The sequence below is a fragment of the Excalfactoria chinensis genome, chromosome 2 (assembly GCF_039878825.1).
Source record: "Excalfactoria chinensis isolate bCotChi1 chromosome 2, bCotChi1.hap2, whole genome shotgun sequence".
NCBI lineage: Eukaryota > Metazoa > Chordata > Aves > Galliformes > Phasianidae > Excalfactoria > Excalfactoria chinensis.
Genome location: NC_092826.1, coordinates 69139350 through 69167249, shown reverse-complemented (window position 1 = coordinate 69167249; position 27900 = coordinate 69139350). Strand labels below are relative to the sequence as shown.

Sequence of the window (27900 nt, the reverse complement as noted above, 5' to 3'; positions counted from 1 at the left end):
TATAATATGATCTTGAGTTTTAAGAATTTTTTTTACTTGGCCAAAGACATATGCAGTGGTCTGAAACCTGAAGAAATTGTTCCAATTTTTTCTTACTCGTTTCCAGATAAGTCACTTTCACAAGTAATAGCAATACCATTCAAATGAGATAACTTCTTTAATCTTCTAGCTAGTGAAAAATGGGAAAATGTCACATCTTTTCTCAGAAGGATCATGTGAAGAAGCTTCTCAAAGATCTCTCCGTACACTGATAAATATCTAACAATTTTTTTTTTTTTTTTGGTAGAACTTTGGGTATTGTACATACCTGAAGAAGTTTATAATCAGAAATGTTACCAGTAATAAAAAGAAAAAAAAAAAACCTTTCTGAGAGCTAAGTGAAAGACATTTAATAGCTATGAAAGACATTGCTAGCAAGAGTGTTTCTAAAGTGCCTGTCATTTCTTAAAATAATAGAGTAACCCTAAAAAGATCTAGAAAAAGAAATTAGTTTAACAGAGCTTACTGTACTGAGTACAAATTTGAACACCAAATATCTCTTCTTTTTCCAAATAGCTGTTATATATGCAAACACTTTACAGAGTCTACTATTGATGAAATATTTATAAAATATCAAGATATCCCGTGGACTAAAATAGTGGCGTTTTGTATTTCTGATGCTGTCCATAGGTGGAGGATGCTGGACTTGTTTGTCATCCTCCTTGGAAACTGAAAGTTATCCAACTTTTTGAAACTCAGAGAGTAAGACATGGATTGATGACTTTAGGGCCTAGTGGTTCAGGAAAAACTACTTGTATCCACACTTTGATGAAAGCCATGACAGGTATGTGAGCATTTTTACTGTAAAATGTTATAATGTTTTGTTTCTTTATAGAAAGCTTCAATTATATCACTGAGAGGATAAATTAATAGAAAAATTAATTTCAATGTATTGTGATACTAAATAATATTCTGGTGATACCTTTTAAAAGCACCTCACTGACATTCAAAGTCATGTAACATACAGATCCTGTTTTGCATGCATCAGAATTTTTTATTCTAGAAACACTGAGAAAGAGCAGTACTGTGTGGGTAAGGCAGATGGAACAAGTGGGTTGAAGTGTCTCACAGATTCAGCTGAAATAATGCTGAAAGCTTATCATCATCATAAGTACTTAGCCCTTCTCCTTTCTGAACAGAATTAACAAGACAGCGTCTTCATCTGCAGTATAAAATAGCTGCTACTTCTATTATTTTTTTCCCAGTAACAAACTTTTCCAAATAAGTACACAGTTTCTTATAATGCTGAATACTTATTAAGCTATCTATTTGGATGTAAAGCTTTTGAATTTTTAAGTTCTCTGCCTATTGAATATAAATACCAAAACTAACTGATGATCTGCCTGCCTAGATTGTGGACAGCCACATCGTGAAATGAGAATGAATCCTAAAGCTATAACAGCACCGCAGATGTTTGGTCGTCTTGATGTGGCAACAAATGATTGGACAGATGGAATATTTTCCACTCTCTGGAGAAAAACTTTAAGAGCCAAGAAAGGTATGACAAAAAGTGTGATTGTATTTAAAAACTCTCCATTCTAAATGCTTTATGTGAAAAGCATATACTGTTCTGCAGAATTTGCTGATCCCTTTCTTTGAAATGATAGGCTTTTGCACAAAAGAAAACTTGAAGATTATAGTCTTCTCCCCCAGCAATGAAATGTGACAAAATTTTGGCACTGTCAGCATTTTCACCTGGTCTGAAGCTGCCATAACAGAAGGGTGTGAATCTCCTTTGGTAGTGTCATATCTGGTAGCACAGATCTTAAGATCTTAGTTCATTGCAAATGGCACTGGTAATTCCTTTTAGTCAATCAATTTCTGCCTGACATATATAAAATAATCTTGCTATATTCTTAGCCTGCTATTTTAATTTAAAAAAAAAAGAAAAGAAAAGAAAAAAGGCTCGATAACTTGGTGCTGCATAGATTCTTCTTTCTTTTATCTGAACATTAGCGTGTGACCTTATCATTAGGCCTATACTGTCTGAAGGTGGAAATGAAAAGGAATAAAGATATCTAACATTGTATATTGAGTTTTCCTACAAAGTTAATATTCTTTAAGTATACAGATTCCTTACAATAGGAAAAAAATTGTATTTAATTTTAATAGTTTTGTTTCAAATTTGGAAATGGAGTACCCTTGAGAATGCAGCACAGCATTAACTGTTGATTCTGTTTTCCCCCCCTCAGCATGAAATATTGTTAGCACACTCACGTGACTTTCTCAATAAGATTCACTATTTGCAATACTTTTGTAATGCATCTTTATAAAGTGAACTCCAAAACATCTCATGTCTGTGATGTAGCTATGAAAAACCTATAAATACAAAGGCATTTGGCTCAGAGGTAAGAATGTTACTTAGCCAGAACCATCTTGGTTTGTGCCTAGCAATACAATGCCTAGGCATAGGAAGGAAGGCAGATGAGAGTGGGATGATCACTGACTACAGAGCTATCTGGAAATGCCCAGCAGGACTGGCAGCCTAAGAAGTGGGGAGCTGAAAGCCAAGGGAACTGCCAAGGCAAGAGTGTTTCCAGTACTTAAGTCATGCAGACAGGACCTTATCTCAAGGAAGGATCCTCCTAGGAAACATGGACTGGTGCTGAAATACATTTCCAGTACAAAATGGAAAAAGCTTAAAAAACTTCAGAGGGAGCTGGGTGTCTCACTCCAATTTATAGGAGGGAGGCAAGGTTCTTTTGATATATTATGCCCAGTGTGAGATTAAGAAGCAAACGTTTAAATGTTGTTCCAACCAGTTTATTAGAAATAATAGTCAGCTGGGAAGATGGGGAAGGGAGAGTGGCAACTAATGAAAATTAGGGTGATGGGGACAGGAAAGTGGGCAATAGGAAAGATAGGAGAAGGGCAAGAATTGCGTAAAAGCAGGGATAGTCACCACCTGGATGCAGCAGCATCCTGTTGCACGTTGTTTCATTGGTCCGGGGCAAAATAGGCCCAGGGGAGAGCAGCAGCAGAGTGGCAGGCCACAAGCAGCAGACCAGTGCAGCGCAGAGCAGGTGGTGGAAGGAGCAGCGAGGTCTCACGGAGCAGGGTCTCAAGCAGCAAGCCCAGGAGAGTCTGTTGGCAGCAGTAGGGTGTCCGTAGAGGAATCTGAAGCCAGATACCAATCTTGAAGTTCTTCAGCATGCAGGCATCTTCTTCAGCATGCAGGTGTCATGTAATGAGGCATCTGATGTCAGAAAACCTAACCTCATGGTTTGTCCATGCTCTTTTTATCCTACTTCTTCCCTGCCAACGTGACATTCCTGGGGGCTTGGGTCAGAGTTGTGTGAGTACCCCTGAGATGGCCATCTTCCTTGAGATAAGGCCATGCAAAAGACCACTTCATGGCCATTCATCTGCAGCTTCTCTCTCTCTCATTGCCCATGGCCTTGCCCATCTGTTACCCTCAGACAAAGGATTTCTCAGTCCCTGACCAGGGCTTGCCTGGGTTTGTCCATCTTCAGCAAACTTTGAGGCAATAGTGTAAAAAAGCATGGCCTCTTACACTGGGTCACTTTTGTAAGCACAGGAATAAGAAACAAGAATCTTGATTGACCTCCATCAGAAATGAAAGTAAGCATTGAGAGAGGTGCTTTTCAAGTGTTTCTTTCATTTAATTTCACTAACATGTTGGAAATAGATGAATGTTGGTTTAAAATAAGTCTGTTGTTTCTAACTTTATTTTGCTTACTGTAAGTTGAAATAAACCCAGTTTATTATTGAAGAATGAATCTATAAAACTGTGTTTCAGACTGATGAATTATGCTTATGACATTTCATATGCTGAGCAAAGGATAATTATTATGGTAAGGTGACAAAAATGAAGCACTTAATTGGAAGTGAGTAATGGGAATGGAAACTGTATTTAAAGATGAAATTGTAGCTGTGTTCATGAATTCAGAATTAGTTCAAAGGAGGTTTAGTGACAGAAGAAACTGGTCCTTGAAAGAAACTGAAACTTTTTTCATAGGCATTTTTGTCAATTATTTTGGACTGTAGGTGACCACATCTGGATAGTTCTTGATGGTCCAGTTGATGCTATTTGGATTGAGAACCTTAATTCTGTCCTGGATGACAACAGAACTCTAACACTTGCAAATGGAGATCGTATACCTATGGCACCAAACTGTAAAATAGTCTTTGAACCTCACAATATTGATAATGCTTCTCCGGCAACAGTCTCAAGGAATGGGATGGTATTCATGAGCTCATCAGTTCTCAGCTGGAGTCCTATCCTTGAGGTACAGTAGCAAAGGAATTATATTTGCTTAGGTATAGAAAGTTTTATTTCTAGCATTCAGCACTTACTCTTGTTACTTTAGAATCTAATTTTGTGATTAGACACGAAACAGCTTTTGTGCTGTATCAATTTATATCTGAAAATTTAAAATAGCAAAGTTTGTGGTAGTTTGTACAAAATATGGATTTTTTGTTTTTCAGAACACAGTCAACATACTACACTTTTAAAACCTTGGATATTTCATGTCTCAACAAATTTGTCATTCAAGGTATTTTACACAGTTGAAGAGCAACTCCAGTGTCAAAATACCAACTTTGTTGCAGCTCCTGCTATAATTTCAGAGCAAGGAAAAATAAAGAGCCAGCAGACTGGTTCAGTCCTCAAGAAAATAGAGTTTCTCTTGATTTTTCATAAACCCGACTTCAGTTGGGATTTAGAACCGTAAACAACATCAGTGCAGGATTTACAAATTTTGATTTTTAATTGTGTATTCTTACCTGATAAGTTGTTGGTTTAACATACCTAGAAGCAAATTGTCTAAAAAAAAACAAGCAGTGATTATGCTCTCTCTTTCTGCAGTTTTGTGTCAGATGGTACTGTTAGGAAAACAGAACATGTAGATTTCAGGTTACTTGTAAGTTTTCAGGTTACTTTTATTTTTATTATAACCTAGAGAGGGAGTATCATCTGTTGAGGTCCTGAGGTGCTCTCCAGGGAACAGGAGATGATAGTGAAGTCCCTGGGGAAAGTGTATCTTGGGCATGAGACTGTCTGATGAAGAAGTTGTGGGAAGAGTTGAGAAGACTTGATAATTCAGTAAGGTCCATACCAACCTGTAATACAAACTCTAGCTAAAAACTATGTGAATGAATATAATAGCAAGACAATTACAATCCAGTTCACCTAGTGAAATTCAACCAAAAGCAGAAGAAAGAATCTCTGGATCTTTTGCTTGATTTTTTCCTGTATCAGATTAGTGACACAATTGCACTTGAATCACGTATTCTTCCCTAGTTATCCCTAGTTATTTTAATCTCTTATTTAATACTCTTTTTTTTCTTTTCTTTTTCTTTCTTTCTTTCTTTTTTTTTTTTTTTTTTTTCTTTTTCTTTTTCTATCCCAGTAGAATACATCTAGCATTCTCACCTAAATTTTTTGGGGTGTTTATTTCTTTATTTATAGCAACAAAACAAAAACAAAGACAGAGGAAAGTGTTATTTTGCTAGTAAAATTAAGGCAAGAGCAAAGATTTCTACACAATTTTCCTCCTTATTTCAGAAATGTATTTTCTGAGCTCAAAGATTGGAAACAGCAGGAAATATTCATTTTTTCTGCTTTCCAGTCTTTTATTTTTATTATTTTTATTTTTATTTTTATTTTTATTTTATTTTATTTTTTTTTTTTTAACCAAGACAAAAATGGTTGCATTGTTATAGGAAAAAAAAAAAAGTTTTTGGTAATTTTTCTAAGAATCTGACTGTTCCTGAATTTTTATCAAGGTGAACAAATGCAGTGAACACAAGTACCTTATGCATATTACTGCAACACTGCAGTTTTTGATTTTGTTTAATTTTTAATTTTTTATTTTTTAAATTAATACAGATATTTAGAAAAGTGTAAGTGAAAATTATGCATCTAGGACAGTGGTTCCCGTGAGATTCCAGTTTCTGTACTTACAACACTGCCTAAGGCCTATTGATGTTAGGATTTCACAGCTCTGCCTCCTTGCATTGGTATTCTTTCCCTGTTTATTTGCAGACAATACTCTTAGAATGTTTCAGTTTAAGCTGAGCTGTAGATTAATCTGAAAATACAGCAAAAACAAATAAAAAGGGCTTTATATTCTGCTTTGTCAGACCCGCTTCATGTCATCATTTTGGAGAGGTACAGAAGCTAAATGAAGTTGTGTTAGAGCAAGTATTGAACAAAGGAAGTTTCACTAATTCGATCTTTTATTTTAGTGGCAGCAATGAACAAAGGGAAACATTAAGAACATTAAGCTGTTTTCTTCTTTTTTCTATATTTTTTTTCTTTTTTTTTTCTTTCTCTTTTTTTTTTTTTTTTATTTTCCCTTTTTTAACAAAAGGATTTACTGATTTTTTTATTTTTATTTATTTATTTATTTATTTTTTCCCAATAGAATTAAAAGCAGAATTTTCATAGAATCATAGAATTACCCAGGTTGGAAAAGAACTTGAAGATCATCAAGTCCAACCACAGCCTAACCTAACCATAGTACCCTAACTCTAACCCCCACCAACAGAAATCAACTTTCCCCAAGAGATATCAACTTTCCATGTTTGTAGGAGTTTTGAATTAGTAGAGCTGAATTTATTCTCTTGCACTGAAAATTAAATTTATTTTCTCACCATGCATACAGGGGTTTTTGAAAAGGCGTTCTTTCCAAGAAGCTGAAATACTACGTGGGCTGTACTCTTCATCATTTCCAGACTTATATCGCTTCAGCATTCAGTGTCTGCAAAGCAAGACAGAGATGTTGGAAGCCTTTGTGATTATGCAGAGCATTAATATGATGCAGGGCCTTATCCCACCTAAGGTAAACTAGTGCAGATTATTTTATATTTACTTCATCTAATGTTGAAAATTTTAAGTCATGGAGTTATGTAGAGAGGAGATTTTTTTTGGCATCTTGGAGAATTGATGACTATACAGGTTGTTACGAATATTTGCTCTTTTATTTGAAAGCAATAGTAAGGCTTTGCCGCATCCATCTTTTCTTTGGGATGTTTCTTTTTTTTTTTTTTTTTTTTTTTTTTTTTTTTTTTTGTTGTTGTTGTTGTTGTTGTTGTTTTTTTTTCTTCCATAAAAATGTTACTGGATTATAAACTAGAATTTAAGCAGATCAAACATTGGACATTAAAAGTGATATTTGCTGGATCGTGTTCTCTATTTTGTAGTCCACTAGATAATGACTCAGTCTATTTGTTGATGAAGACTTCATTAAATTTAAACATGACTGAAGGCTTCTAACCTACTGTTTCTAGTGATTATCAAGCAGAATTTTCAGGCTATTGAAAATAAAAAGTTAACTTAATTCTTCAGGAGCAAGGAGTGGAACTGACTGCAAAATACTTGGAAAGGCTGTATATCTTCTCTCTTATGTGGAGCATAGGAGCATTACTAGAACTGGAAGACAGATGCAAAATGGAGCACTGGCTTCGAAACTGTGCAACAATAAAGCTTGATCTTCCCTGTATTCCAGAAGGCAGTGAAGATACCATGTTTGATTATTATGTGGCATCTGATGGTTAGTTACCTACTTGGGTACTTTGGGGTAGAACTTAGAATTTTTTTTTGAAATTTTACTTTTCAATAATTCATTTAGATTTTTTTTTTTTTTTTTTTTTGGTAGGTTACCTTCTCTTGTTTTTTGTTTTACAGTTGCACTTTATGTTGGTGATATTGTATAAAGCTTCTTTTCTATTCCCTTTGGGAAATCATAATGTGGATACATTGCTACAGAAAGCTACATTGGCTGTGTGAATGAATTATCAAGTGAATAAATAGACAAGCTGGAATATCATGTTCTTGTCATGATTTTAGGAAACAGCTGGAACAGTGGATCATGTTGCTTCTCTCAGGGGTCTAAGAGTAGTAAGACTCTTAGATAATTTGTATTTATGGAGTGCGGAGTGAGAATATCATATGTAAGAGGAACTGACAGAGAAGTCAAATTGATAGAAAATAAGTGAAAATGTCTAGTATTTATAAACATTATTTCTTTCCAACTAGGTAATTGGATGCACTGGAATACACGTGTTGAAGAGTATGTATATCCTAGTAGCAGCACACCAGAGTATAGCTCGATTCTTGTGCCAAATGTTGACAATGTGAGAATGGATTTCCTTATTGAAACCATTGCTAAGCAGGGAAAGGTATTTCATCTGCATTTCACATCTAAATACTGCTAATAGTATGCATGATGAAGTTTTTGAATCAGGAGTGAAAAAGGAAATTATTGAAAGAAAGAATGTCATTTTTGCGATATAAAACCATAATAGTGATTCTGGAGCTGTATTCATGTGAATATACTTGAATTCTATTATTCTCACTGCTTTCAGCCTTTTATGGCTTCCCACTACCTGTCCCCCCCCCCCCCCCCCCACCCACCCATCCATCCCTCCTATTACAGAAATAATAGGAATGAAATGTAGCCATGGTGGAGCTGAAGTGGTTCAGGAGAGAACACAGAATAGCAGAGCACCAGGCTCTATAGTTAGGAACTCTGTCCAGGTGGGTCAATGACAGAATTCATAGACATTTCTTTTAATGAACAACACTCCTTCATTACTAAAATGGTGTCAGATAAAGAGGGTATGGTAAATAACACCAGGCTCTAGACAGTGCATCCTTTTTTATTTTTATTTTTCAATCTTCTCCTTTGTTTTTTAAATTGTACTGAGTGACAGGACCATTTGCTGCAAAAGTTTAACAAGTGATGCCTGCAAAGGACTATGAAACACTATTTTGCTTCTACGTGTTCCTTGTTGAGAAGACATGTGGGATTAGTGAGGTTGTGCCAAAATATACCTCTCTTGTGTGTTATCTTACTTCTGTGTTGTCTTTGTCTAGGCTGTTCTACTAATTGGTGAACAAGGAACTGCAAAGACTGTTATTATCAAATGTTTTATGTCAAAATATAACCCTGAAAGCCACATGGCTAAGAGTTTGAATTTTTCTTCTGCAACTACCCCATTAATTTTCCAGGTATAGTAGTCATTCACCTTCCAATAATATGTTACTGGATTCAGAGGTTAATGGATGTATTGAGAATTTGTTGGCAAGATATTTCTGAAAGTGGTCTGTTTAATTGCAAATGAGCACAGAAACAAAAAATTGCCAACTCAAATAGACAAAGCACTTAATTTAAGACTTCTGTAAACCGTGTCTCACTAGTTATTCAGATATTTTTAAGACTATTACATGCTTATTATTTGCTTCACCATACTTAATTTTACATCAGATGTATCGGTTCTCACTAATTGGGTAGAGCTGTCAGCAACTTTCCTTAGATTTCACTAAAACCCATGTGTAAAGTAAGTGCTACCCTCAACAATCTGTCATAAAGTCTGTGCTGTCTGCAATTTGAAGTAAATTACGTTACTCATTAAAAAAGTAACACATGCAGCACAGCCGCTCTAAACAGAACAATGAATACTTAAATCCTGAATTGTACTCCCTGTCCAAATTTCTGCTGAACTACTTAGATTTATTTCAAGATTCATTAACCTACTATCCGCATATATCTAGTAAATATTTTTAATGTTTCTGTTTGCCTAACCTAAGCACTGTCTTTGCTGTAAGCAGAAGTGCTGAGCCGGATGTTTCATCTTGTAAGCTGGCTGCATAGTGACGAGCTGAAAAAAAATGGTGGTGGCAAGCATGCTTCTAAAAAAAAAAATAAAAAAATAAAAATATTTCATTAAGTCAATTCAGTTTACGTGTATGAATACAATTATCACCTTATGATTTTATATGGTATATTGATGTCTAATGGAAAGGTCATAAAGATTCACTTCTGTCAGATCTGACAGATTATTAGTTTAGTCTTTCAATATTAACAGATACTTAATTTGTTATACTTGGTGTTACAGATGCTAGCTAGCACTAGCTAGCAGGTGGTTGAACTGACATGAATGAATATGTATCACAATAAAAAATTCTTAAAGTTCATTAGAAGTGCTATATTTTGCACTATTTGATTTAATAAGTCAAAAAGTAGTGCTAACAGCTTTGTTGGAGCTCACACTGCCCAACTAGTAATTCACAAAATAGAATTTCAGAATTGGAAGCTTTGGCATGACATCTCAAACAGATGAGCATGACTGCCCATATTCTTCCTTTCTCCTCTCCCCTTATTCTCCTTTGCTTTCCCTCTATCTCAAGAGGAATACTTCTCTCTTATACCTCAGGTGTGAATGCAGTGATTGTTTAAGGTCCTTCACAACTAGATGGACTACAAAATTGTTCAGTAGAATACAAATGTAAATGAAGATAATGCATATGCTTTATGATTCTCATTAGCATCACAGAAATTGAAATATCTCTCAGTGCATTTCAGGATTTGTATATGCAAAATTAAGCCTCACGAATTCTCATTTTTTTGTGTTAGTCTCAAACAAGAATGTTAATTTTGTGTTAAAATACCATCTGAAAACCTAGAGGGTTAGCAAACTGACAAGTTTGAAACTGGAAAATAATTTGAGATGGTTTCAAAACTATGAAACTGAGGCACGGTTGTCTAAATTTAATATTTGGAATATTATATACCAACCTAATGGTATAGCATGACATCCCAGATGTTCCAGTTAGATTACTGCAATTTCCTCTAGCACGTGTTGTTTAATTTTTTCTTTGTAAAACTCTGTGTAACAAAAACCTTGCTATATAATTATCTGTAATATGGTTAAATGAGTGACTCATACGAAAAAGTATGGCTCTTTATAAATTTTTTTTCATAATTGTGTTTTAACAGCGCACAATAGAAAGTTATGTGGATAAGCGCATGGGCACAACATATGGTCCGCCTGCAGGCAAAAAGATGACAGTCTTCATTGATGATGTGAATATGCCCATAATAAATGAATGGGGAGATCAGGTTGGTTTTCTAAAAGAGCAAAGAAAATGAGATATTTTCTTCCTTTCTTTGTTACACTATAAAATGGCTTTTCAGTCAGTCAATAGGGAGTAAACTAGATATGTACACTTGATTTTTTTTAATGGGTATTTTTAAAGAATACATTCAGCTTTATATTTTCATAAACTTAATTACAATAAATATACTGACTAATTAAACAGTTAAAATAGAATGGAACGGTTCAGTTGAAAGGGACCTTCAAAGATCACTTAGTCCAACTGCTTGATATCATCAGGACTTTATGAAAGTTAAAGCATATTACTGAGAGCATTATCCAAATGCCTCTTGAGCACTGACAGATACCTGTCTAGGAAGCCTATTTCAGCATTTGACTACCCTCTTGATAAAAAAAAAAAGTTTAGAATGCACAGTCTGAACCTCCTTTCAAGCAGCCCTGTGCCCTCCCCTTTCTGCCATCACTGACCAAGAGCAGAGCCTGGTACCTTCTTCTGCTTCCCCTCCTCAGCAAGATGCAGGGAGCAGTGAGGTCACCTCTCAGCCTTCTCTTTCTCCAGGATGGATAGCGTAATGTCCTCAGCATCTCCTTACAGATCATGCCTTCAGCCTCATTACTAGCTCTGGTGTCCTCCTCTAGACACTTTAAAGGATCTTAACATCCTGTTGGTATTGTAGTGGCCACAACTACACACAATATTAAATACCTTTGTCAAGGCCACACCAACACTAAATACAGTGGGAGAATCATCTCTTCTGGTTGGCTGACTGTGCTGTGGTTAATGCACACCAGAATGTAGCTTGCCTCTTGGCTTCCAGGGCACACTGCTGGCACATGCTGAGCTGCTGTCACCAGCACCTCCTGATCTCTTCCTGCTGAGCTGCTCTCCAGCCACTCATCTCCCATCTGTGCCTGAATCTGGCATTACTCTGACCCAGGTGTAAAACTTGTCATTTTCCATCATTGTAGTTCATGCTGTTGCTAATCACCCAGTGTTCCAATCTGTCTAGATCCCTCTGCAAAGTTTCTGGTTACTCCAGAGAGTTAACAGCACCTCCCAGTTTAATATCATCAGCAAATCTGTTGAGGATGCACTCCAATCCTGCATCCAGATCACTGATAAAAACTGGCCCTAGAATTGAGCCCTGGGGAGGCTCAATTAGGCTGTTAGGTACTTTTTGAAACATGGCTGTATAATTTTAAAACTGTTTTTTAGTGATATTCATTTATTACTCACAAAATCAAAAACTTTCAGTTAGAAAAAAAACCTCTTGGCACAGAAATCATGCTAGCAAATTGACTGTGTAGGTGATAATTAAAATATTGTGACAGATAAGAACTGTCTGCTTTTGAAAAAAAAAAATTGAAGTAATCATTATCTGCATTGACAAGGTACTTCTGAAGTATACTGCATTGGAAACTAAATGTTAGAATTTCTAGAGAAATATACTCCCGTAATATACTCTGTATAAGATAAAGCAGGAGGCTTCATCTGTGTCTGAAGAAAGGAATCTTGTATTGCTCTCTATGGAAATAATCCAGTGCTTGCAGTTTGAAAAACCTTACTTGTGGTGTTACACATGGAAGTTTCATCAAAATGCTTGGTATCAGATGCAGCATGGAAAGATACATGAGGTTGGGCTTGAGGTAAATGGGAACGTTATTTTAAAAGGGAGAAGTATTGGAACTGTTTCCAGTACTGTTGTGTTGGAAATCATGCAGTATTCAAGTAAGGCTTAAATGAGATATGAGGGATTAATTTTAAGACAGGAATTCTCTTCCACTGGGATTATTCCTCATAGATATTATCAGTGAAAAGGACAATCTAAATATGCTTATTTCTAGCAGTGCATTTTTTCTACAGGAACAAACACAAAAGTGGGAGCTTTAGGGAGAAATTAATATTTATATTCTTTATTAGGATATTCAAGTGCAGATGGATGCTTTCTATTCCATTTTCTTGTGTTCTCTTTCATACTGTCTGCTTTTTTACAGGTCACTAATGAGGCAGTTAGGCAGCTTATGGAACAGAACGGACTATATAATCTGGAAAAGCCTGGAGAATTTACTAGCATTGTGGACATTCAGTTTTTGGCTGCCATGATCCATCCTGGAGGAGGTCGCAATGACATTCCACAGAGACTCAAGAGACAGTTTTCTGTGTTCAACTGCACTCTGCCTTCTAATGCTTCTATTGACAAAATTTTTGGTAAAGAAAAATTAGCTTTTTATCCATCCAATTTTTGAAAATATTAGTTGTTTTGTTTTGTTTCATTTAATCCTCTATGTATAAATATTATTATTAACAACAAAGCTTAATCTCTCTCTAATTTGCTTACTAGCACATTTTCCTTCAGTAATCTCTCTGCACCTGCAACTTCATTATCTGTAAATTGTTAGACCTCAGAATCTATGTACGAATGTATGCCAGAGTTAAGAAGAAATGGTATAAAAGCCGCTTCTTATTTTGATGACAGTGCTGTAGAATTGCAAAGGTACTATCGGTGCTAAGAGCAAGGTGCTAGTGACTGTGACCAGGCTTTCTCAAAAAGGCAGGATCACAGTGCACTCAGTGAAGTGATTCACTATACAAACACTTTGTAAGAGCTAAATGTCTGGTGTGTTTGTGGCACAAGATGCTGTAGCACCAAGTAAGTCAAGATTAGAGAAAGGAAGACTGGAAGCCTATTCAACAAGTTAAAATAGATCTGGGGGGTTAAAAAAAAAGAAAGAAAGAAAGAAAAAAGGAACATACATTTGAAAAGATTACAGCGCTTGATGTTGCAGTAATGTGTTTTAGAAAACCTGTCATTTGGCAATTTTCTTCTCCAAAGGTGTAATTGGAGAAGGACACTACTGTACTGAGCGAGGATTTTCAGAAGATATAAAAGAAACAGTAGCCAAGCTAGTGCCGCTGACCCGCAGGCTGTGGCAGGTTACCAAACTGAAAATGCTGCCCACACCTGCCAAGTTCCATTATGTATTCAACCTTCGAGATCTCTCAAGAATTTGGCAAGGAATGCTGAACACTACATCAGAAGTGATTAATGAACCAAAGGTAAGTGCAACACATCAGTGGTTTTGTCATAGTTAGTGCATAATTACGTAGCATGTAATTAGGTGGCATTAAAATTACATTAGAAATAAAATCAGTTTTGATTGAAAAATATTTTTCAGCTTTTTTTGAGGTAACATTTTTGTCCAGATTTTTACAGTGCCACCTGAAATGAGAACTTGATTTCATGACTATAAGCTGAACTTTTTTGACAGAAGAGACTTAGATTCTGTCTGCTTGTACTTACTGACTAAAAGCAGTGGCAAAGAAATTTGTGACAAACAACTCACTTTCATTTTAATTCATTGAAAAGGCATATATCTTGATAAAAAAAAAAAATAGAAAAGAAAGGAAAAGTAATCTGGTCTTCTGAGTAGTAAAAAATGAAATACTGAAACAGCAGTGGTTATGATAATCACAGAAAAAAAAAAGTCTTATATCTGGGCTAAGCAATCACTTAATATTTAGTATAATTCCCTAGTTGTTGAATAAGAAAGCTCCTGCCTTCTACTGCATCTAAAATTGGATTGTTAGAATTTATTTTAATTTCCAAAACTAAAAATAAATAGCCCTAAGGTGATTTTACATGTAAGTGTTGGTCAAGATCTGTATGAATTTATGATTTATGTATCAGTTCTGTGACTTGATTTAATATGCCTCAGGTATAGAAATTATTGTAGGCTCAAATGAGTTCTTCAAGAAGGGCTTGGAGTTTTTTCTACTTCTGCATGGTAGTTGTATAGAATTAAAACCAGTGCTACTAGAATTAGTAACCTATTAGGTTTTCTTTTCTATCCTCTGATCAAATAGAAGGATCTGAAAAGTGTAGTGAATTTGGTAAAATAATAACATAAACACCTACACAATCTTTTTTTTTTTTTTTTTCTCTGGTTTGGATTTGTTACTGGGAGTGACATCTGCATTTCTGTATTTGGTGTGAACTTACCATGCTGAGATGCTATTATTTTTACCCCACTTCCACTTAGACAGTAATCAGTTACAAAAATGGTTTATTGATGTACAAACACTTGTTCCCATGCATAGAGCTTGTCTTAGGGCTACAGAAATAAAATCCTAAATAGTTACATATGCTTTGGTTGGAAATACTAGATAAAGGCTTTTTGTACAGTTAACTGACTATAAAATTAAAATGTTATTGGGTTGAATGAGATGTCTAATATCTGCTGATTAAAACCAAATGTAACACTGTTTCTTGTCCTGTTTTAGTATGAGTTAAAAAAATATTTAAAAAACAAATATTTTCATTGACGTAGTTTTATTGGCAAGCCTCACCTGATTGATATCATGGAGGGTTTTTTGTTTGTTTGTTTGTTTGTTTTTTGTTTAAAGGTACTGATAAAATTGTGGAAGCATGAATGTAAGAGTGTTATTGCTGATCGTTTCACAACCTTGGAAGATGTAAAGTGGTTTGACAGAGCTGTGGCAAAACTCATTGAGGAGGGATTTGAAGGAAAGACAACTTTCCTGAATCCTGAAATTGATGCATTCTTTGTTGACTTCCTAAGGGATGTACCTCAAAGAACTGGTAAGGTGGGCTCTGGTAGTCATTCTAGTGGCATTGTGGAAAGGGATAGGATTTAAAAATACATAAGTAAGGTTATATTTTGAGTGTGGCTGTCTTGTCCAGTGACTTCGAAGATAGATATTACATATATATATAGATATTACATACATTACATATATTACCATTTGTTGGAACATGCTTATTGTATTTTAATTCCACATTTATATCCAGATAATCTGTGTAGAAGGGTCTTGTTTCCATTTCCATCAAGGTGCGTAACACTGGCAAATAACAAATATGAATTTCTTATTCTGAAATGGTGAAAGAAGTGTTGCATGAGTAATTTAAGTTAGATTGCAGTACTAGATAAAACATAGCACTATAGCTAAAACAGAGATCTGATGTATGAATAGTGGCTTTGAGCTTTCCCAGTACTGTTTAGAAAGTACACAATATATTAGTTTGTAATGAATTAGTACTATTTCAAAATCCCTGGAATACTAGTAAAACTTCTTGGATTATCCATCTGGATTATAACAATATTCTTGTTTATTGTTTTTAAATAAAAATTGTGCTGCAGACCCAGCTAGCTAAATAACCCGGGAGTATTTCTCAGTAGATAAAAAAGAACAGAAAAGAGATTTTTGGTAGATTTGGTGAAAGTCATTATTAAACTGTTGGATGATTCAATTATCTGTTCATGTCATTGTATTTATGGGTAGTGGAAGCAATGAAAGGTTGCCGTAACTGGTTAAATGATACTTAAATATCTGCTTGAATAATTAAAGTTGAAAGGAGTGACAAAAGTAGAGTAAAGGATAGGAAATCTCTCAGTTAAAAAATCAAATGCAAGAAGAAATCAGTCTGGTGTGAGAAGGTAGTCAAGTACATTTTTAAATTACATGGAAACTGAGAATATAGAAAAGACTGAAATGTAAGTCAGAATACATACTGAGAGACTGAGGAGTGACTCAGATGTGGAAATTTAAACTAGAAAGCATTACATTAATCTGAAAAATGAATGTGAAAAGAAGCATGTATTTCACAGACTAACTTTTGTTACAAAGTAGAAGGCCTCTGTTTGGAAAGGGTATGTTTTGTTTTCAATATGTTTGGCAGTCTTGAGAGCCTCTTCCTGTTTTAGCTTTATGAGATAAGCATAAAAGTGGTAATTTTGTTTTAATTGTTCCTGTAATGGAATTTAGTATTGCTCATTATGATGAAATATAACAGCCAGAACAGGGTTTCTGAGCTTTTAAATGCATAGAGCTCAGAATGCATCCAACACCAATTTTGAATAATGTTGTGCTCAGGCTAGCGATAAGTTGACAGACATGCCCTGTGTGTGTTTGGTTTTTAATGTATTTGTGCCTGAGAGACCTGAAATGAAGTAATCCAAAAATCAACCTTCAGATCATAGCTGCACAAAAGTTGTTGGAGGTGCTGGAATTCTACCACCCTCAAGCTGTTCAAGCGTGTTAGTTTCGTAAGTTTTGATGTTGCAGTGTAGTAGTTGTAATTCTGAGAGCTAGAGAGGAGTTTAAAACAATGTATTTCCATTGCCGCTTCTGTAAATAATTTAAATGTCTGCCCTGTCTTAGGCCTGGTACTTGATCATGCTGTCTTTTTTCATTAATATTAAAACTGCAGGAACAGGATTAAACTTGCACCATTCTCTTAAATGGTTCAAAAATGTAAAAACAGCGGTATTGGTTAACACCTTGCTGTATTCCTAATTAGTTACTTATCAATATCTGAGTAAGTTGTTTAAATGTCTAATTCAACTTTTAAGAAACTTATTTACATCTGAATTATTCAATATTCAAATATTCAGATGCTGAAAAGCCATCTAGGCATCGTCCTGAGTTCTAAGTGGCCCTAACTGAGCTAGGTTTTTGACCAGATTGCCTCCAAAGTCACTTCCAAACTCAGTCATTCTGTGATCCTATTTGCTGGAACAATTTTGACTAGGGAAAGGCAGGAATTCTTTAGGCATCACTGACATCTATGAGTGGAAATGTGAGACTGCAGCACAATTTCCTATTTTTCTCTGGACTGGACAGTTTTAAAAGTGCTTTGGTTTTCAGATCCCTTGCTGAAGCAAATATATGCCTCTTCACAGTGTGTATACTTTGTGAGTGTAAATGATTCATTTTATTAGTAATTTTCTTTTAACCACTAAAATGTTTTGATTGGCTTAGAATATTTTTCCTTAAAAAGAAAAGATTATTTGCAATTTTTAGCTACAATATTTATTTACCTTTATTCTCTGTTGCTACTGTTGCTTCTAGCATCTACGTTATTTTCAGATTTTCACTATTCACGTTTTGGAGGCAGAGAAAGGACAGTTAATTTTTGCTGGTTTTTAAGAATTAAGTAGCTGAACTTTATTGTTCTGTATAGGAAAGTATAGGCAGCACTGTCACATGTATATCTAATGTGAAATATTATGTATTATAAACCTAGTTTTGAATGCCCAGAGACATTCAGTTATCTTCCCTTTCTTGCCCTACTCAGTCACTTAAACTGCTGAAGTTTCATTGCATGCTTTTTGCTCTAGGTGAAAATTCAGAAGTTGATTTAAGGATTTCCAAAATTTATGAGCCAGTTTACTGCTTTCATCAGCTACGGAATCGTTTAAATATGTTTTTACAAACATATAATGAGAATGTCCGTGGCACTGGAATGGACATGGTTTTCTTTGAGGATGCTATGATTCACTTAGTAAAGGTACAATCTTGATTTAAAATTTATTATTGCAGTTGCTGTTTTGCTCTTGTCCTCAGCACATATGAATTTGATTGTGTTTCAGAATGAATGAAGGTATGCACAAATCAAGGTACATTACTTCTATTATTGAAGTAGCTTATTTTTTGCTATTTTGTCTTTCACCTTCTGACCAAGTATTAAAAACTCAGCTCTTCTTCAGGTGGATTCTTTATTTGTCTTTTATGTCTAGCGAGGTTATGTTCTGAAGTATTCTACCTCATTCTCAACATTTCTTCTTATTAATTCTCCTGAGATCTATTCCTTTCTTTGGAATGAGTGAAATAAAAATCAAGTTAGGGCATAATCAGCTGCTAATAAAGGAGTATGCACAGCAGAGTAGGAATAAATGTACTCCAAACTTCCTTTGTAGATCCCCACTATGCTCACTTCTTTGAAAATTCTTTTGACTATACACTGAACTTTACCATAGTTTTTTAGCACAGCTCCACTTGATAGGATTGTTTACACAGAATAGGCTTCTTACAAAAGAAGAGCAGACTTTTCTTTTTCCTTATTTTTATTTATTTCTTTATTTTAACTGAGAAAAACTACCATTTCTCAGTGACACAGTAGGTTTTTGGTATTTCTTATAAAAATTTAGTAACTGAACATTAGTTAGGAGTCCTGTCAGTTCATAAGGTTGGACTTTTTATATCTTACCTCCAAAACAGATGATGTTCTGCTCACAGATTCTTTAGGTAGATTGTTAAATTATGATTGCACTTTCTGCTTTCTGTTGTTTTTGTTGTTTTTAACCTGTCTTTTCTGTCTTAAAGAATCTCTTCTTTGGTTAGCGAGGTGACAACTACTGACAATATTATCTTAACATTCTCTTGGATAAAATAATTAGATAGCGCTTTTCTGATCCCATATTCTTGAAAGCAATGTTTACAGCTTGCCAGCTATGAGCTCTACACCTTAGTGAGACTTCAGACAGCCTCTAAGAGAAAGATGGATGAACACAGTTAAGGTAATGCCTATTCTGAGCTGACATGGCATCACTTAAATGAGTTAAGGTTGAATAATATCATGACCAGAGAACAAAGCTTCTGAATTTACAGTTTGTGTTCCTCTGCCAGGAAAAGAAGACAATTGAAGTGATCAGTAGTATTCCAAGGGTAGTGTTCAAACCTGTTTTTCTTTCTTGGATTAAATACTATCTATGCTTAGAAGCCTTTGTATTTGATTTTATTTTTTTTTTTTCTTTTAAACATTAACCTATGGAAAAAGAAAAAAAAATGTTGTGCTAAATAAATGACATATATGATTGAACACTGTGGGTAGGTTATGTGCCTATTTTTAATGTGAAAAAAAGTCAGTTACTGGAAATGCAAGTAAATAGGTATCTCAAACTGATTGTTGGTGTGATGGGATTATAAGGGCATCAGAGAGTCATTGAAGAAAGAGAACAGGAACAAGTGCTGTTCATTGTTGCTTATGCAGAGGAAACTGTCTGCTAACTGCACTGTTCCAGAAACTAGGGCAGACTTCTCTGTGCTGCAAATATGTGCCCATTGCAATTGATGGGATGTGGAGCAAGATCCTATCCTAAGCTAATGGCACATTTTCTCAGCATAGGACAATATCTTCTACCTATCTCTTCAGATTTTCTAGTGGTTTTTGACTGTGGACAGTGGAACAGGTTCTGCATGCAATTCACAGCACTGAAATGCGCTTGCTCTGAATTTCAGAGTGTCTGTTTACAGTGCACTGTCAAGAACCAAAGAGAAATGTGGAGTAGTCTGTATACACTAACTTTTTCTTTAAAAAAGAAATAACAGAGTGAGAAAGAGAGGGGGATCTATTTGTGGAGTTTTCCACAGATAACAAATATTTATGCTGATAAGAATCTTGATTATAAAGTCCATATATTTACCTACTGAGGAGTGTGCAGTTCTTCCTGAATTTACTAGCCCTTGTATAACTTATCTATTTGGCTATGAAGAAGAAGGCTAGATTCTTACCAAAGTTGTCCAGGGGTTTTGTATGAGGGAAACTTTAATTTAATTCCCAGTTTTAATAATCTTTCATACTGTGGCAGCCCATCACTGCTGAGGTTTGTTTGTGCTTTTGGGTAGTGTAAAATGCAGTTCTGTTGATAACTGAAAGTTTGTAGTGATGGAGTAGAGTGGTTACCATTGGAAGGTTTACAGAAAATATTTCAAAGTGAAAATTCTCATAGGGTATTTTAATAGGCGTGTAGAATCCTTGAATGTTAATTTAAAATTTTGGTTTGTTCTGCATTTCTAATATAATTTTATTATTGCAGTAGCACTGGATTTTGGGGTGTGTAACTGTTACACATTTTAACAATAAATGACTGTAACCTTATATAGATTTCTCGAGTGATTCGTACTCCTCGTGGAAATGCTCTTTTGGTTGGAGTTGGTGGCTCAGGAAAGCAGAGCTTGACAAGACTAGCATCATTCATAGCTGGCTATGATACATTCCAGATCATGTTAACTCGGTGAGTGTAATCTAAAATTTAAGCAACTAAGTACTTCCTCATTAAAGTTCTCCTATAACTAAAACAGGCTCCCAGTCTCTGCAGTGGGAGAAAGAAGAAGCACAACATAGGGTGAGCACTGTTGCCTCGCATGTGGTTGTCCAACCTTGCACAGTCAGTAGCTGTCTAGATATAAGGAGCCACCAGATATGATGACAAAGGTTAAAGAAAATTGCTTTAAGTTCTTTGAGTTCTTTTTTTTTTTTTTTTTTTTTTTTTTTTTTTTTTTTTTTTTTTTTACTGCTTCATACAAAACAGATTTAGTTATGTCTTTCAGTGGCAACAAAGAAGCCATTTCTTCAGTGTCATTGCATTTGTTATCAATGTATCTAATGAAAATGGCAAGTTGAGCTGTATCTGTAACATCAGTACTTTAATCTATTTCCAAAGCATTGAGTTTGAAAATAGCAGCTTTAATCTTTTGATTTTGTTTTGTTTTGTTTTGTTTTTTGATATTTTTTCTGACTTATACAGTTTACCTAGCTGCAGTCTGGTGAGGCAGATTGTAGAAAAATCTGTTTTTTTTTTTTTTTTTTTTTGTTTTTGTTTTTGTTTTTAAATTATTTTGTTGAAATGACACAGTTTTAGCAGCTCTGCTATTTTGTCTTTATGAAGTGTTCCTTGATATGCATCAGATTTGGCAAAATATTTCTGCATATAATGTCCTCTAAAATTGTAATCTTTGAAAACTGACATGATTTCATTGCAAATTAAGCACAGTGCCATATTATTTGTCAGCACTGCACTGTGCCTTCCCCATGTCCTGCGTCTGGGAGGTGAGAACCACATTGTGAATTGATCTGGGCTGCATGTGGCCCATGGGCTGCGGGCTAGATGTGCCTGGCCTGAAGTGTAAAGTTGTGACAGTCTTTCAGACTGGTTAAATTTGATTGATTTTCAATGATGAGTCTAAGCTTTTATCTTCTTTGGAGCAGTAAATTTTTTCATATGTTTCACTGATTGAGTAATATTGACAGTGTAAAGTTATCATCACATCGTGTCTTTATACAGTACCCTGCACTGTACTGTATGTATTTGTAGGTGGTATCTATCTACAGTGTTCCAAGAAATTATTTCTTCTTTAAGTTTTCTAGTTATTTTTTCTTTACCCAGAAGTCTTTTTTAAAGGGAGTGAACATTAATCCGATTCTTCTTCTGTAGATCATACAACACTTCAAACTTGATGGAAGATCTGAAGCTTCTGTACAGAACTTCAGGATTGCAGGGAAAGGGCATATGTTTTCTGTTTACAGACAATGAGGTCAAAGATGAGTCCTTCTTGGAATACTTGAATAATGTTCTATCATCAGGAGAGGTAGGATACATTCTCACGATCTTTAAAATTGCCTTTTCAATTTTATAATTCTGAAGCAAAATAACTGAATCTATTTTAATGAATGTGCATCATCATACCATTCAGAGAAATTGTCTAAATCAAACCCTCCTAAATGCTGATAAACTGTCCAGGACATAATAACAATGAAAAATAAATAAATAAATAAATTACAACTTAGGGAACATCACTGATGCTTAATAAAACTATATAAGATTAAAATTCTCATTAATTTGATGTTAGTTTTTATATGGTAAATTTGTGTTCAGAATGGGTAGGATGGCTTTTTTTGTTTGCATTTTTATTTTATTTTTATTTTTGTTTTATTTTTCACATGGAAGAACAGATTTTAGTTTTACAACAAGTTAGATTTCAGTGTGTTTAATGGAGTCACTTCAGAAAAAAGGTTCTCATTTTAAAAAGTGGGCTGGGTCCTAAGAACTTCTGTATCTGAAATGAGTGTTCCTGAAAGGCTGTGTATTAAATCAATCATATATTCTCTTTTGGGTCATCTCCTACAATATGAAAAAACCTTCTCTTTTCTCAAAGGTGTCAAACTTATTTGCTCGTGATGAAATAGATGAAATCCTTAGTGACCTCACACCTACCTTCAAGAAGGAACATCCACGTAGACCTCCAACCACTGAGATTCTATATGACTACTTCATGACTCGAGTTCGTCAGAACCTTCACGTGGTTCTTTGCTTTTCACCAGTGGGTGAAAAGTTCCGAAACAGGGCCTTAAAGTTCCCTGCTCTCATTTCTGGATGTACTATAGATTGGTTCAGCCGGTGGCCAAAGGATGCCCTAGTGGCTGGTAGGTGTAGGATTTTTCTTTGCAGATTTAATCCTGAGATTCAGGATCATGAAGTTCTTTTAAATGCTTTGAATGCAAACAAGTCTTGTTTTACCAGAAAAATTTACTTAGTTCAAAAATTAAATATAAATGCTTTCTTCTTGCTGTATTTAAGAGCTGACATGTTTTTGACAGAAGAAAGGCTATGAAGAAGAAAAATTCTCCTTAAAAATGACTTAAAGCATTACTAAAGAAAGCAAAATACCATCAAAGAAAATTGATGACTATGCCTGTAATGAGACATACAGAGGGAGACTGTGGTTACCCAATTTGTGGTAGCTAGGCAGTTGGACAGGTTCATAGAGAAGAAGTAGATGCACATTTGGGAGACCATATGGGGTACCATATCCTTGGCTATATGTTTTTTACAGAGATGTATGTAATAATTTAAGAATCTGCGGGTACAGATTGAGGAAGACCAGGGTTTCAGAAGCTATTTGAGCTTGACATTGTATCTTACTGATGCAACATAAAAGCATTTCCCATGTCGCAGCTGTCAGTAAATTGGTAATTCTTCTTTATGTTCAAAATTAAATTTATAGAGGACAGCGATAAGATGAATCTCAGATTTCCAATAACTTCAGCATAAAGACTTTACTTCCAGAGGAATTCTCTGGAGTTATTACGCGGTGTAATCAGTACTATTGTTTAAATGGAAAAATATTGGATGGAAAGGTGTTAAAAGTGTAGTGCTGTTTAAAGTTTAGGCACATATTGAGTTAAATATACATAAATGGTGGACAGATTAATTTAGCAAATGAAGATTTAAGTTCGGTGAAACACTTCTGCTTGTCATGATATGTAATGTGTATATTGATTGCCTTGTTTATAGACTAAAAGTACTTCCTGAACATTTACTTACATTTATGCTTTTCTTCTTTTTCTAAGTATCTGAACATTTCCTGTCCTCATATGATATGGACTGTACTGCTGAGACAAAGAGAGAAATTGTGCAGTGCATGGGCTCATTCCAGGATGGAGTGGCAGAGAAGTGTTCTGATTACTTTCAAAGATATAGACGTTCTACACATGTGACTCCCAAATCCTATCTGTCTTTTATTCAGGGTTATAAAACTACATATGAAGAAAAACGTGCAGAACTGCAGATATTTGCGAATAGGTATACTGCTCAGTTTATTCCTTTATTTTTGTTGTTTTCTCCCTCAGATAGATAAGTTGTCTGGTACTTATTTCAATGCCTGCCTGGTCTTGTTGCATAGCAAAAGTTTTCTTTGGAGTTTCCTAAAATAGTGTACAGGTGTTACTTGAACAAATATTAGAAATGCTCTTGACGCATAGCTTGAAGACTCAAGGTTAGTGATGCACTGAAGAACATGGTGGAAGGAGATGAATATAAATCATTAACATGTGTTTTCAATGAATAAAGGAAGACATTTGCATGTTATCATACAAATTCTTGAAAAAATTCAGTTTACCTGACAACAATTTCTGTTTTCCTGCTGAACAGTTATATTTTTCTGATATGAACAGGTAAAAAGAACCTTGGAATTTTTGGTTTTGTCATCACATAGTGTAACTTAGATTGTTTAACCTCTGCTTATGGATTTTTAAGTGTTTTTGATAAATTAATTCTTCTTTTCAAACACTTTATCAAACTACAGTCTGTTTGCAGATTTAATGTTCTGTGAGAAATACTCACACAGAATGTGAAATTCTAAGTGTATCCGTTGGCATCACCCTTATGAAAACCTATCTTCTTGATTGTGAAAGACCAGCACAAAAGTCTAAAAATCTTTAAGAAATACTCAGAGTAACTTGTTTCACTTTGGCTTCGAAGTCAAATTGAATTAGTAATCTTCATGGTATCATGAAGACTCATAAAACTGGGAGACATCTGGCCCAGCCTTACACCTTCTGAAGTTAAAATGTACCAGATTATTCCATACTCATCAATTAGTTTCACATCAACTTAATTGCATAGACTGAATGGCTCTAGCATATGTTAGTCTGTATCTGTTATGTATTTTTTTAACCTGTTCCTGTCCTGTTGAGACTTTGCAGTTGCTACATTTGTAATTCTTTCTACCTCTTCTGTTCCGAATGTCTGTTTTCCTAGCTTACAGATAAAATTGTTTGAAGAGCCTGTATATAAGTACTTAGATTTTGATAGAAAAAAAACCAAAACCCACTACTGAAGGCATTTTAATGAAAGAAGTGTTATCCCAGTGCTATTTTCTTGCTAATCTCTCTTGCTTGGTCTTGATTTTGAAGTTTTGATTTCATTAACCTTTTAAATATCCTCTTCAAACAAGAAATAGCAATTTGAGAAATTTCAGGACATAAATGGAACCCATGCATGGGATTTTAATGTGTTAATAAAGGTATTCACTTTGAATTAGAAGTGTGAAACATTTCATATGGGCTTTTTGAGAGAACTGTTTATTTACTTTCTTGATTCTGAAAACAACAGAAGTGTGTGTGGAAGTTTCTGAAGATTTATTTTTTTATTTTTTTATTTGTGTAAGACATCTTTTGGTATTAAATCCATCTGCTTCATTCTAGCAATGAAATGATTTGGAAAGGAGAATGTAAATTACATGAGGAATTATGTTCTCTTCCTATTTTTATTTTTTATTTTTAACTCCAGAGTTAATACTGGGCTGGAAAAGTTGAAAGAGGCCTCTGAGTCAGTGGCTGCTCTAAGCAAAGAGCTGGAGGTAAAAGAAAAGGAACTCCAGATTGCCAATGAAAAAGCTGACATGGTATGTACAGACATTAAAGTATACTGTACTTATTTATTTATTTATTTATTTATTTGTGTGTGTGTGTGTGTGTGTGTGTGTGTGTGTGTGTGTAAAAGGACGTTAGGTTGTGGAAAAGTAGTGACGATAGAAGCTTAAAAAGTGACATCGAAACCCATCTTTTTTTTTAAACATTCTGATTCTGCAAATTGAATTAAACACATCAAATATCACAATGAAAATATAGATTCTTCCAGTGAAGTATTTTCTTAATATGTTGTTTGTGAATTTTCTCTTTAGGTATTAAAGGAAGTTACTGTAAAAGCACAGGCTGCTGAGAAGGTGAAGGCTGAAGTTCAGAAAGTGAAAGACAAAGCCCAAGCTATTGTGGACAGCATCTCAGTTGACAAAGCCATTGCTGAAGAAAAGTTAGAAGCTGCTAAACCTGCTTTGGAAGAGGCAGAAGCAGCCTTACAGGTTGGTACTAAAACCTTGAACTGAGTATAACATTTTCTCCACCTAAGAAGATGTGCTTCTTTATAAACATTTAAGGTTTCAGGTGTTCTGTGCAACTCCTTGATGGGCAGAAGATGTATGCAAATAGATATATTTATCTTGGTGTTTTTTTAGATTTAGTTTTGTTTGTCTTTTCCCACCCAAATGCCAAACCCAAAATGGGCAATCAGTTGTTCAGCAAATGACCAATTTTAGTTTTCAACTGAAACTCTGGTTGATATATGTTGTGCTGCTGGTTGATAATATGCCAGTAACTGAGTGCACAGGTAATGGTGTTAGATTTGCACCCTTGACTGACTTTGCCATATTAAATAAGACACAAGTTTCATACATTATTATGATTTATTTAATTTTCTTAAAGGCTTACTTCTACATCAGTAAGTTGTCCAGAATAATTAAGCAGAAGATTCAATGGTATATATGTATGTGGCCTTCTCACTGGTTCCCTTCCTTCATCGTCATTTAACAATTATCAACAGAATGCATTTTTCTTTCTAGACTGAGTTTCTTGTGAGTAGGTTTACATTAAAATAGAAAAATAAGAAAAAAATTCAGAATATTGCTGTCTTGCTATGATGGAGTCATTTTAAGAATTTAGGTGTTACTATGAGGTGGATGAGCTGCTGTTTCTTAGCAGTTGCTATGAGGTAGTAATCAAATTATAGTTGAAGGGGCTGTACAGATTCATGCCTCTGAGAGATAAAATTATTTTAAATCAAAAAGAATAAGTTTCTTCTTCTGAAGTGCATTAATGCTGTTGGTGACCTTTTTCTTATTTAATAAATAATAAAAGTATTTGCTTTGTCTTTTGTTTTAATTTTGTAGACAATAAAGCCTGCAGATATTGCCACGGTCCGAACACTTGGTCGACCTCCTCACCTTATTATGCGTATCATGGACTGTGTGTTACTGCTTTTCCAACGAAAACTGAACAGTGTAAAAATTGATCAGGAAAAGAGCTGTACCACCCCATCATGGCAAGAATCTTTGAAACTGATGACAGCAGGGAACTTTTTACAGAACCTACAGGTATTTGTGTAACCTGTTTAGTATTATTTTAACCTAAGAAAATAGGGAGAAGTATTTTCTTTTGTGTTCCTAGGAGAATGACTGTGCAAGGGAAATCAGGTACACAAGAGATCTGAAATGTCGAGGGCTTGAATGTATGATATAATGAAATAAAACTCAAATAATGAGTGAGTTATCACTTTTCGTAAGTAAGGAAATGAAATTAACTTCATTAACAAATGGCTCAAAGCTTTCAGCATTTGAACAATTATTACTTACCTGTTTGCTTAGAGCTAATTGGAAAATCTTTTTTTTTCCCCTAACTTTAGAGCATTGTAAGTTGTTTAGTGGCATACAAAAAATCAGTGATTATTAGGATGGATAAAATCAGAAGGGATTTTCAGCTTTATATCACGTCTGTAGAAATGGAATGAGTCTTTGGTGAATAAATCTATGCTGGTTCATGTTTTAAACTACTAATATTAGTACTAATCTACTCTGAGAATTGCTTATATGTTATGCTGTACCACTGAACATGATAACCTGATTTCTGCATTTGGAGGAATGATGTTATCATCTTAAAGTGTATATTTTGGTTAAAACATCCCTACTAGATAGTAGTAATTTTCTACATTTATAATCACACTGAGTTTACTTAATCTGTCTCTGCTCCAATGGGAAATCACAGATGAATGGCCTGACCAACTAAGTATGGTTCGTAGTACTGT

At 34.8% G+C, this 27900-nt stretch overlaps 1 protein-coding gene across 1 annotated transcript in view; it reads left to right on the top strand.

The window, feature by feature from the left end:
• Window positions 1-27900, top strand: part of DNAH5 (dynein axonemal heavy chain 5) — a 113665-nt gene that overhangs the window by 51371 nt on the left and 34394 nt on the right. Inside the window, exons 41-59 of the mRNA XM_072328870.1 lie at window positions 670-823; window positions 1391-1537; window positions 4048-4289; window positions 6669-6845; window positions 7352-7556; window positions 8042-8184; window positions 8882-9016; window positions 10785-10907; window positions 12898-13111; window positions 13737-13960; window positions 15308-15518; window positions 18055-18212; window positions 20588-20718; window positions 21919-22072; window positions 22640-22907; window positions 23835-24066; window positions 25555-25669; window positions 25949-26125; window positions 26990-27193. Of these exons, the coding sequence (XP_072184971.1) occupies window positions 670-823; window positions 1391-1537; window positions 4048-4289; window positions 6669-6845; window positions 7352-7556; window positions 8042-8184; window positions 8882-9016; window positions 10785-10907; window positions 12898-13111; window positions 13737-13960; window positions 15308-15518; window positions 18055-18212; window positions 20588-20718; window positions 21919-22072; window positions 22640-22907; window positions 23835-24066; window positions 25555-25669; window positions 25949-26125; window positions 26990-27193 (3414 nt within the window). The remainder of the gene's footprint in view (window positions 1-669; window positions 824-1390; window positions 1538-4047; window positions 4290-6668; window positions 6846-7351; window positions 7557-8041; window positions 8185-8881; window positions 9017-10784; window positions 10908-12897; window positions 13112-13736; window positions 13961-15307; window positions 15519-18054; window positions 18213-20587; window positions 20719-21918; window positions 22073-22639; window positions 22908-23834; window positions 24067-25554; window positions 25670-25948; window positions 26126-26989; window positions 27194-27900) is intronic.